Source organism: Phalaenopsis equestris, unplaced genomic scaffold (genome assembly GCF_001263595.1).
Source record: "Phalaenopsis equestris unplaced genomic scaffold, ASM126359v1 Scaffold000428, whole genome shotgun sequence".
Taxonomy (NCBI): domain Eukaryota; kingdom Viridiplantae; phylum Streptophyta; class Magnoliopsida; order Asparagales; family Orchidaceae; genus Phalaenopsis; species Phalaenopsis equestris.
Genome location: NW_018164869.1, coordinates 2,245,538 through 2,257,582, shown reverse-complemented (window position 1 = coordinate 2,257,582; position 12,045 = coordinate 2,245,538). Strand labels below are relative to the sequence as shown.

The 12,045-nt window shown below is 38.8% G+C and overlaps 1 protein-coding gene and 1 long non-coding RNA gene across 2 annotated transcripts in view; one reads left to right on the top strand and one right to left on the bottom strand.

Annotated features, from left to right (window-relative positions):
- The window catches only part of LOC110027391, a 29,075-nt gene that overhangs the window by 11,420 nt on the left and 5,610 nt on the right, over positions 1 to 12,045 (bottom strand). Inside the window, exon 2 of the long non-coding RNA XR_002294337.1 lies at positions 10,307 to 10,397. This is a non-coding gene — a long non-coding RNA (uncharacterized LOC110027391). The remainder of the gene's footprint in view (positions 1 to 10,306; positions 10,398 to 12,045) is intronic.
- LOC110027390 (hydroquinone glucosyltransferase-like) lies at positions 5,637 to 7,236 on the top strand. The gene has a single exon (XM_020728790.1). It carries the CDS (start codon positions 5,638 to 5,640, stop codon positions 7,003 to 7,005), a length of 1,368 nt encoding a protein of 455 aa, XP_020584449.1. The 5' UTR covers position 5,637; the 3' UTR covers positions 7,006 to 7,236.

Below are 12,045 nucleotides of genomic sequence, written 5' to 3'. Positions count from 1 at the left end.
CCCTCAGCCCTTGGTGAAGTTTACTAAGTCCAAACCGTGCAGCACTTAGCTGTCGGTAGCACCTTAGTGAGCATATCAGCAGCATTTTCTTCAGTAGGTATCTTCTTCACTACTATTGAACTCTTGGCAACGACATCCCTCACAAAATGAAGTTTTATATCTATATGCTTGGATCTTTCATGAAATACATGATTTCTGGTTAGGTGAATGGTGTTTTGGTTGTCGCAAAACACAGTTATCACCTTCTGATGTATCCCAAGCTCCTCAGTCATGCCCTTTAGCCACATAACATCCTTGATTGCTTCAGTCACAGCTATGTATACTGCCTCTGTTGTTGAGAGGGCCACAACGGATTGGAGGTGCTGCCTGTGACGCGATCCGCTTGTTTCTCTGTTCGTGAATGTCAAACTCCTCTTCTTCGTCGCTGGTCGCGAACACCTTTACGCGGACACCTCTAGCCAAGAAGTATGGATCTTCCCACAGACGGAATCAATTGTTGTGAGATATGTACTTCCTAACATAGAAATGAGACTCAAAGAACACAAGTAAACACAGATCGTTTACGTGGTTCGATCCAATTGGATCTACGTCCACGGGAGGGAATCAATCAAATATTTCACTAAGGCAAAAAAAATGGAGAATACATAGCTTATACATAGAGATGAGCCCTCATCTTCCTTCTATGGCCTCCCTCTCAAGCGACACTTTGATACAAGGCCTCAAGATGTTCTTCTCCTCTCTAGCTCTCTAGCTATTCTCTCCTCCTTTGTGGTAGCTTAAGATCTCTTCTATTGCTCTCCTAAGTCTCACACCCTCTCTATTTATAGAAGCAAGAGAGTGGTAGGTGGGAGGTAGGTGGGAGGTAGGTGGGAGGTAGGTGAACGGTATGTGAGATGTGGTAGGTGAGCGGTACCACATTAGAAAAGTGTCATTTTACCTTAGTTCATTAATTGGGGGTCAAAATAACATACGCTAAAGTCAAATCTCTCATGTTTCATCTGTTTCTTCCCGTTTCGTATGTTTCTTCCTGTTTCGTCTCTTCTGTGACGTAAATATGAATTTATCAAATCCAACTAGGAGGCGGATTACAGGGATTTACATCTTTGTTTCTTGCATGCTTCATCTTCGTCGCAAACTGACCGAAATCCACAGATTCGATAAATCTTATGTTTTGAGATATGTACTTCCTGACATAGAAATGAAAAGCAAAGAACACGAGCAAACACAGATCGTTTACGTGGTTCGATCCAACTGGACCTACGTCCACAAGAGGGAATCAATCAAATAGTTCACTAAGGCAAAAGAAATGGAGAATACATAGTTTATACATAGAGATGAGCCCTCATCTTCCTTCTATGGCCTCCCTCTCAAGTGACACCTTGATACAATGCTTCAAGATGCTCTCCTCCTCTCTAGCTCTCTAGCTCTCTAGCTATTCTCTCCTCCTTTGTGGTAGCTTAAGATCTCTTCTCTTTCACTCCTAAGTCTCACACCCTCTCTATTTATAGAAGGAAGAGAGTGGTAGGGGGAGGAGGTGGGAGGTAGGTGGGAGTTAGGTGGACGGTAGGTGAGATGTGGTAGGTGAGTGATACCACATTACAAAAATGTCATTTTATCTTAGTTCAATAATTTGGAGTCAAAATAACAATTCTCCACCTTGACCCTCAATTGAGAAGTTTTGAAGTAAATATTTCCTCCACCTGGCCCCTGAGGGACCCTCAGCCCTTGGTGAAGTTTACTAAGTCCAAACCGTGCAGCACTTAGCTGTCGGTAGCACCTTAGTGAGCATATCAGCAGCATTTTCTTCAGTAGGTATCTTCTTCACTACTATTGAACTCTTGGCAACGACATCCCTCACAAAATGAAGTTTTATATCTATATGCTTGGATCTTTCATGAAATACCTGATTTCTGGTTAGGTGAATGGTGCAAAACACAGTTATCACCTTCTGATGTATCCCAAGCTCCTCAGTCATGCCCTTTAGCCACATAACATCCTTGATTGCTTCAGTCACAGCTATGTATACTGCCTCTGTTGTTGAGAGGGCCACAACGGATTGGAGGTTAGACTTCCAACTGACTGTCATACCGATGAAAGTGAAAATGAATCCGGTCAGTGACTTCCTGATGTCAATGCTTCCTGCATAATCGGAGTCCACGTAACCAACTACCTTTTTCTTCCTTGTCTTCCTGCCTTTTAAAGAGTAGACCCAGGTCTGTAGTGTCTCTCAGTTACCTCAGGATCCATTTTAGTGCTTCCCAGTGAGCCTGTCCTGGGCTTGCCATGAACCTGCTTACAATGCTGACAGTGTAGGTCAAATCTGGTCTGCTGCAGATCATCCCATACATGATGCTACCAACCCCGTCGGCATAAGGGACACCCTCCATGTACATTTTCTCTTCTTCAGTCTCTGGTGCTTGAGAGTTTGATAATCTATGATGGACATGAAGTATCTCCCTCCTCCATGAGTCTGAGTTCTGGCTGGCCCCCATAGATCGCTGTGAACATAGTCAAGGGTTTCTCAAGGGGTTTCTTTGATGAGTGAGTTCCGGTAGAGAACTTCACCCTGGTGGCTTTTCCCAAAACGCAATGTTCACAGAATTCCAGTTTGCTGACTCGATCTCCACATAACAAACTCTTCCTTGGACAGTTCTTGTAAGCCTCTTTCACTTACATGCCCCAGTCTCATGTGCCATAGTCCGGTCCTGTCAGGTTTTGATTGAACTTGATTGAACTGCATTTGAGAAGGTTGTCGATCACGGTTCTTCCAACTAGTGAGTATAGTCCATTCTTTCTGACTCCTTTCATGACTATGAGGGAACCTTTGGATACTCTGATGTAATCATTCTCTGCCTTGAATGAGTATCCACTTGACTCCAGCGTACCTAGAGAGATCAGATTTCTTTTGAGTTCTGGGACATACCTGACGTGCTGCAGTATCCTTTCAGCTCCATCGAACATCTTGATTTTGATTGTCCCGCTGCCGACTACCCTGCAAGCTTTATTATCACCAAGTATAACAGACCCATCGTTCTCCAACTGCAGTGACTCGAACCAATATTTGTGAGGACACATGTGGAAGGAGCACCCTGAGTCAAGGATCTACTCCTTGCTAGATTCAGATTCTGTGATCTCCAGAGCTTCAGTTGAATCATAGTCATCTGAGACTACGCTTGCCTCTCCAGAATCTCTGGGCTTCTCCTAAAAACTTTTCTTTTTATCCGGACAGTTCCTTCTAAAGTGACCTTCCTTGTGGCCTTCCTTGGACCTTCCTTGTGGCAGTGGTAACACTTGTTAGATCTCTTAGAAGACTGACTTCTGTCCTTCCTTCTGGACTTTGATTTGCTATGATCACTTTGAAGCCTTTATTGCTCGATCACTTGCTGCTCCTCTGCCACTTCATCCTGATCGTTCACAACTGTCTTTTGATCTGTCAAAGTTCGTTGTTGTTGCAGCTCCACCTCAATTGAAGATTGAATAGTGATGTTGTTTTTAGCAGCATGGCTATACAGATTCGTCATTTTGGACTCATCGAATGTCACATCTCTACTGATGATGCATTTTTTTTTATCTAGGCACCAGAGTTTGTAACCCTTGGTTCCAGGTGGGTATCCAATGAAAATGCACTTCAGAGCCCTTGCTTCCAGCTTATCCTGTCTAACATGAGCATATGCAGTACATCCAAAAACTTTGAGATTATCATAGTTACCTGGTTTCCCGTATCACATCTCCGAAGGTGTCTTCATATCGATAGCAGTTGATGGGCATCTGTTGATAAGGTAGCAGGCAGTTGACACGGCTTCACCCCAGAAACTTTTGGGTAGACCTGCATTTAGCAGCCCTCCAAAAAGTTTTGGGTAGACCTGCATTTAGCAGCATGCACCTCACTCTTTCTAGGAGAGTCATGTTCATCCTCTCAGCCAGGTCATTCTGTTGAGGAGTGTTCCGGTGTGTCTTGTGTCTTGTGATGTCATTCCTCCTGCACAGCTCCTCAAATTGCTCTGAACAGTACTCTAAACCATTGTCAGTTCTCAGGTGCTTCAGCTTGGTTTCCATCTTATTTTCTGTGACAGTTAGTCAGTCCCTGAACCTCTAAAAGGCTGAACCTCAGTCCCTGAACCTCTAAAAGGCTTCATCCTTTGATTTAAGGATGAAAACTCATACCTTCCTGGTCAAAATAACATCCTATTAACGTAAATCTTTCACTGCAATTAAATAGCGCCTTAAGGTGTTTATATTCAATTAGTCTTGTAAAGTAATTGAAAAGATGGTTTTTGATAAGTGTTGGTAAAGGGTATGCGATGGATGAGATAATTGGTAGTTTGTAGAGTATCCATCAAAAATTTAATGGGTAACTTTACAGTATTTAGTAGAGTGTGTGTTGTCTCAACAAGTCTGTGTTTAAATCAAATTCATTTGTTGTAAGCAATTTTGAGACATGTACCTTCCATACAAGATAGTTTTCATGTATTAAAGGTGTTGTGGCAGCATTCTTGATATAAGACATCAGGAATTTTAGAGATGTTGGAATGCTAATTTCCTTGATCTTGTTCAAGGGCATTGTAGTCTGCTAATGTTCTTGTGTAGAAGTGGAAGAGATTGAATCTATCCTTGCTGAAGGTATTGCTGCTGCTCTGATACCAAGTAGAGAAAATAGAGGAAAGGAAGAGGAGAGGAAACACAACACTAACCATAAAAAAGATGAGTTAGTTTATCTATTTCTATTAATTATGTCAGCTTATTACAGGTACCTATTTATAATCTATGGCATGGCAAAACAGTAAATAAAGCCAAGGTTAAGTCCTTTACACATAATAGGTAATTAATATAAAACTTTTCTATCAACTAAATTCCTAGCATGCCTGAGGTTTTCAGCTAGGCAAGCTGCTGCTGGGAGAAATATGACAAGGACCGAGTGGTGAATAAGCACCTTTTAAACATGTCACATACAAAGGTTATAGTTTCCAAAGGGAATATACTTTTAGTGCTGCAATTCATATCAACGTGTCACTGAGTTCTATTTCATTTTTATTTTTCAAGAGGGCAAGCATATGAACAAAACCTCTTGAGATTCTTCATTTTATCATCAATCTTGCTAGCATCACCTAACTCAATTGATAATGATTTTAAAAATTAATACAATATCTTGACATCAAATTTTGACCAAGTACTGAACTATTCAAGAAAATAAAATAAAACTAGAAAAAACAATGTACTGTTTCAAGTGTTCAATTGATAAAATGTACATCAAATAGTGTCTCACATCGGAGAAAATATTACATCAAGATTGATGATGCATTTGGACTTCAATCACTAACTGTCATAAGTCGGGCACCCTAGTAAAAAAAAACTAAATAACTTAATACACTGACAGACATCTATTGTAGACCTCCTGATGTAATATTTCATTCTTACCTAAGATATAGTTTGAGCTTCATAAGTCTGCTTTTAATTAAATTTTTTCTTTTAATTTCACATCTTATTAAACTTCTTTTTCTTTCCGTTCAGATCTTGCAACAACCTTCTTCTATCTTCCAGTCAAACTAATAACTTCACGTTGAAGAGCCGTTGGGTGGCATGCCGTTGCACGCGCAGTGCTATATATATACGACGCAGCAAACATCCATCGATCAAACAATGGAGAAAATGCTCAAAACCCCCCACATCGTCCTCCTCGCAAGCCCCGGCATGGGCCACCTCATCCCCGTCTCCGAGCTCGCCAAACGCCTCGTCGTCCACCACAACTTCACCGCAACAGTTATCACCTTTTCCGGCTTCTCTTCCCAATCCCCGCACCACCTCTCCCTCCTCTCCTCCCTTCCCCCCGGCATCACCTCCCTCCCTCTCCCTCACATACCACTCGACGATCTCCCACCTGAAACCCGCACGAAGACCCCCATCTCCACCACCATTGCTCGCTCCCGCCCGCTCCTCCACCGCATCCTCCTCAACCTCAAGTCCTCCGGCAGTCTCGCCGCCTTCATCGTCGACAATCTCGGGCTCGCCGCACTCCCCGTTGCTGAAGAAATCGGCATCCTTGGCTACGTTCTGTTTACGTCCTGCTTCACCATGCTCTCCGTAGAGCTCCACCTTCCTCAACTCTCGGAAACAATGGCCTGCGATTTACGTGACCATCCAGAACCGCTTAGGCTCCCGGGTTGCGGCAAAATAAGAGGCCGAGATCTCCCGGAGCCGATACGAAACCAATCTCATCCCGGCCATCAGCTCGCGATATACCACTCCAAGATCTACAATGAGGCCGCCGGTATTTTGGTGAACAGTTTCGAGGCATTAGAACCGGGACCAGCAGAGGCCTTGAAAGCCGGAAATCCGCCTGTTTATCCAATCGGGCCGCTGGTCAGAACCCGGCCGTCGGAATCGGTGGAGTGCTTGCGATGGTTGGATAAGCAGCCGGAAGCTTCAGTTGTGTTCGTATCGTTCGGGAGCGCGGGTATGGTGTCGCGCGTGCAGGCGGAGGAGCTGGCGATGGGGCTGGAGATGAGCAAGATGCGATTTTTATGGGTGGTGAGGGTTGGCGGAGAAGGGGAAGGGTCGTCGGTGCAGGTTTTGCCTGATGGATTTGTGGAGAGGACGAAGGAGTTTGGGATGGTGGTGGAGGGATGGGCGCCGCAGATGTCGGTGTTGGAGCACGTGTCGACGGGTGGGTTTATGTCTCACTGCGGATGGAATTCGGTGCTGGAGAGCTTGGTGAACGGGGTAGCAATGGCGGCCTGGCCGTTGCAGCACGAACAGCCGATGAACGCGGGGATGATGGTGGAGGAAGTGAGAGTTGCGGTGAGGGTGAGGATCGGTGAAGAGGGTTTAGTGGGGAGAGAGGAGGTGTGTAGGGTGGTGAGAGAGCTGATGGAAGGGGAACAGGGGAAGGAAGCGCGGAAGAGGGCGAGGGAGATGAAGAAGGCGGCGGCTGAGGCGTTGGGAGAGGAGGGGTCGTCATGCAAGGCGTTTGCAGAGGTGGTCGAACGGTGGAGATCTTGCATTGCATAGCTTGCAAGCTGAGCTTAGAAGCATCTGTGTTCTTAGCTTTGAAGAAAAAATAAAGGCTTTGTTGGTGGTGGGAAAAGATGATCTATAATATATTGATCTTTTTCCAACGTGTTTTGTCTAAGCTCTAACATGCCCTGCGTCCTCAATATAATTCCCAATGGTCAATCTAGAAAATATTAGTTGCATTGCAGAAACCTATGATCGGCAAATAAGAGACTAAGTTTATATGCACACTCTATCTTCTTATTCTCTCTCCTCTTATTCGTTGGTCGTATGTGCATGCAACACACCTAATATTTTCTCCAATCCTTCAGGAGTGTGTAGTATTTTAGGTAAATTAGGAATGGATGATATCAATGTTAAGTATAGAGGTCAGGAAAATATATATGTATTAAGATATAATAAATAATTTTCTCAAAAATACACTTACTCAAATCCATAGGAGGAAAATAAGCACCAACTTACACTCATAAATCTGAATTTAAGAGTTCATCACCTACCAAAAAATGAAAGCTTTCGCCACTAATATTAATAACAATTATAAATTAATTAATGAATCATATAGAAAGGTGTCACTTCCTGAGAAGAATGTCAACATTATTTATCAACATATAAGTACTTAGGGTCTATTTGGGATACCTACAACAGTTTGAAGAAACAGTTGTGAAACCATTGTAAAAGAGATTGTTTTTCAAAAAATTGTGATAGTTATTACAAATTTATTTTATTTTCAAAAAATTAGATAGCAGTTTTCTGACAGTCACAACACTTTAACAACCTAAGTTAAAAAAAACAGTATTCTACCACATAAATTTGTAAAATGCAGCAAGAAAGTAATTCACCAACTAGAATTATGGTGGTGATCTAAAAAACAAAACAAGTGAAAAGTTATCTCAAACATACCGTTAAGATCAATTACCTAATGAACCAACTATATATTGAATCATGCCCTTTCTATACACATCTTCTAATATCGCTTGAACGTATCATTAAACATCAATGTTTTTGATGATCTATCTCTTAGCATACTTTTTCAAGACCCTAACCTTTCGATAATAGATATTGCATGTTTGATCTCCTAAAGTCATCAACTTTCATGGGGTTTACTTTCAACAAGCCAATAAAACACTTTAGGCGATACATTGTTAAACATCATGAATACACGTCTATTTCCTAAAACCATAAGAGAAAAGCTAGCTTGCTTATGGTGGGAAAAGATGGTTTATGTAGTTCTAATCCTAACCAACTAATCAAAAACTACATCTAAGCCTCAATCGACTTAGGATTCCCACTACTTCAGTTTTACAATCACAAATCCAATACCTTTGCGCTTTGAGTTTGTAGAGAATCCTTCACAACTTAAAAAACTCGCCTTGTGAGTAATCACAACTCAATCAACCAATAATTATGGGCTAGGTTACCTATTCCATTAACATGTGAAAATTTGCATAAACCAAAGTTCTTTCAAATATTAGAGGCAACTAAAAATAAGATCCAAAACAAATAGTTAAAAATAGTTTATAAGATGACCTAGACATTACAAGAGAATGACCAACAACACAAAATTCTTATGAGCTTTGGATAAACACTTATCTTTAAAAATTTCTTCTCTTACAAACTCCATCCAAAATGGTTTATAATTATAATGCTTTAGTCATTAATCCATTGGTTGCCTTTGAAAGTGAAGGATATAAGGTAACAACTACATAAATGTACACAAGAAATCGGCTTTCCTAGGCTAAAGCACATACAAAACATGCCTCATGGGCCTAGAGGATCCATCTACGTTGAAGTTGCCCTCCTTAAGCGTCGAGTTGACCTGTCGAACTGTTCCACCTGACGAACTGCATAGCTTGTCTTATCATCAATTCTCGTAACTATAAGAATACAAATATCAATACCGACATCAAGGATTGGCATATGTCGTGTCCTTATTTATGAGTCATTTGACACACATCGCGATCTTTTCAACAAAATACCGTGGACATATTTCGTATATTTTAACTTATATTTCTTGAACATGTATAAAAGAGGAGGGTAGGGGCTATAGAGGTTAGAGACTGTAGATTCGGAGGATCGCGATTCTCACCGGACCTCTCTTGCGCCCTCCTCTCATTAGATCACATTATTCGTTCTCTAGAGGATCGAAAAATAGAACACATAATTTATGCCTAGAAAATACATAAATTTTCATTCCATTGGTCTCTTTCGGGCTACGTGAGCCCACGAACAATACAGAACCCGACATCCCAAAAAGATTCAATAATAAAAATGCCAAGAAAATTCTTTGGTTGAATGACTACAAAAATTCTCTCTGGATAATCATATCTACATTGAATTTAAATTTTAATAAATTTAATTATAAATATATGTATGTCTCTAAAAGTTATTTTTTGACTCAAAAGAGGCACTTAATCTCCTCTACAGTAGTTAGATAATGAATAATTGAAGGCTAGTTCCCAACATCTATGACATTATAGATTGTGTATATGATCATAAATTATATGTATGATAAAAAAATCATAAATATGATCCTCTAGTTCATTTAAATCTTATAGAATTTGATACCATTGGAATGAAGTATAATTGCCTCTAATATGATTTTAAATATTTTGCAACATATTTCTGAAATCACATAGAAACATAACTACCTAAAATATTTATATTTTTGTGCCAAAATTTAATATTGTTGCAATAATTTAACTATGTTTTTGTCACCCTTGGATCAATTTGGTAAATTAAACTCAAACAATAATAATTAAACTAATTTATTAAAAAAAAAAACAGATAAGTTTACCCTTGGCGCTTGAGATGTTGAGCTAAATCTGTTTAACTCATACGTAGGATCATGTTTCAACCGACCAAGCAAGCCTCATGAAACACCTCCTAACCTTCATGATTGCTTGAATATGAATTCCAAATAAAACTACTTAACAAGCTACTATATAATTGTTTAAATTAATTAATTAATTTTATATTAATCTTTTAAAATATATCAGTTTTGTTTTCTTAGTATGCTTAAGATTAGTTGTATACCTCTTTTAAAATTCATGATTTTAAATAGATCTTTAATTTCAAAATGAAATAGTTCTTAAATTGAAAATTTATTTAAATTTTCATGATTCATAACTTTAGGTTTAGTAGTCTGCAATTAAATGCTACAATAGGTTAAGTCAATTTAATTATAAAATTGTTTATGGATATATGATTACTCTAAAAGATTTTGGACTTATAAACAAAAGTGTTATAATATTTGAAGTCAATTTAATAGATGAAATTTTAAAAATTTAGACCAATTTACCTTTGGAGCTTGAGCCTTGAGGTCCTCATTTGAATATTCTTTGGCTTGTGCCACTGAACTTGTTTTCAGATGACCAATCCTCCAAGCAATCCTAATATGACAAAATCTGATTGTAAAGAAGTAATATTCATGCGACATAGTCAATTAGATTATAATTTTAAACTTAGTACAATGTAAAGGTACAACATAACATTTTCATTTTAGCTATCTATTTGTTTAGTTTAAGAATTAGTCTTAGTCACAAGAGAAAAAAAGGCAAAGCATTACTTTCTCCTTAAAAAATACCTTTTAACGCATGTATAAGGTGGCATATACATAAAAATTGAAGTATAGGTGTTAGCTATGTGAATAGATAGGAATTGAGCGATATGTATGTAAATCTTTCAAAATTTTATGAGAATCACATGTTGGAATGAAGAAACTTTTAGGAAATGACAAATGCTAAAAAACACAACTTATGGAAGAAGCTTCACTCTTATTTAACACCTTAACTTGGCTTGATACAAACTCAAAGACTCCACCCCTATTTATACTAGTGGCACCTCCTAAATTAATGGCTAGGATTGTGCCACCACAATTACAATCCAATGGTTACAAATAATTCCACACCTACCACACAATAATTCAACACCTACCACACCTACCACACCTACTACACAATAATTTCATACCTACCACATATTCTAGAATAAGCTTATAGAAATTAAGCTTTATTTAAACAACTAAAACAAGTTTATATTTCAACACCCCCTTTGTTCACCTCAGGCCTTGATGGCTCTCTGATCACCTTTGCCGAAGTCTAAAGTTTCATCAGTTGCTTTAATTTTTTTTTTAAAAATGGTCAAGGCTTAAAGCCGATTGTAATTTCTTAAAACAGTATGAACAAATGTGTTAGATTTCCACATTTCTAGTATATACATGGTTTAGAAACAGAACCGTACCGAGCGGTTTAACCAGCTTAGCTATGAACTGGACATTCAACTGGTTTGGTCCAAGCTTATAATAGTTTCTGTATATAATGGGGTTTGAACTTGTCAGAACCGGGGTTTAACTTTTATTTCTTTTTTGCTTCATGACCGGTCCGATTTTGTAGGACATTAACATTAATGTAAGAGCTGAACAAAGTAGTCAATTATATAACAGCAATCGAAATTTTATTTTAGATTTCGAAAATAACATATCTTTTCATTCAAATATAGTTAAAGAATCATTTTGTTATGGCTCTATAAATGCTATCATTGCTATGATTTTTGAAACAAAATCATCATCCTCTCTTTGAAGAAGAAAGCCAATTCGTACTGGTAAAGTAATAATAAAAATCAATTGAAAACTCTTGTGAAAACATCAAAAATACATAATTTCATTCCATTAAACCCATATAAAATAGTAGTGCTATTTAAAATTATGACGAACTCCTCATTTCTTCATCAAATTTTTATAAATAGAAATAATGTGTAAGTTATAAATCATCAATATTGAAAATCTTAAAATAGAAAATATTAATTTCCACACATAGCAATAATAATCTTGATCTCTGGGCACATCTTACAAAAAGGAAACTTATAATTATTAGAGGTTTTAGTACACAGCAGCAACAGCAGCAGCAGCAGGCAGTTGGTGCAATATCTATTTCTGATGCTTAATATATATAAAATATGTCAATTATGGGGTCAACTTATCCTATCAAATCTCTGGCTGATAATGAACCGTAAAAGAATAAATTGTCCCAAAAAGAAAAA

What these genes read in the sequence shown, in the direction of transcription:
- LOC110027390 (XM_020728790.1), top strand. Translation starts at nt 5,638, where the DNA reads ATGGAGAAAATGCTCAAAACCCCCCACATCGTCCTCCTCGCAAGCCCC.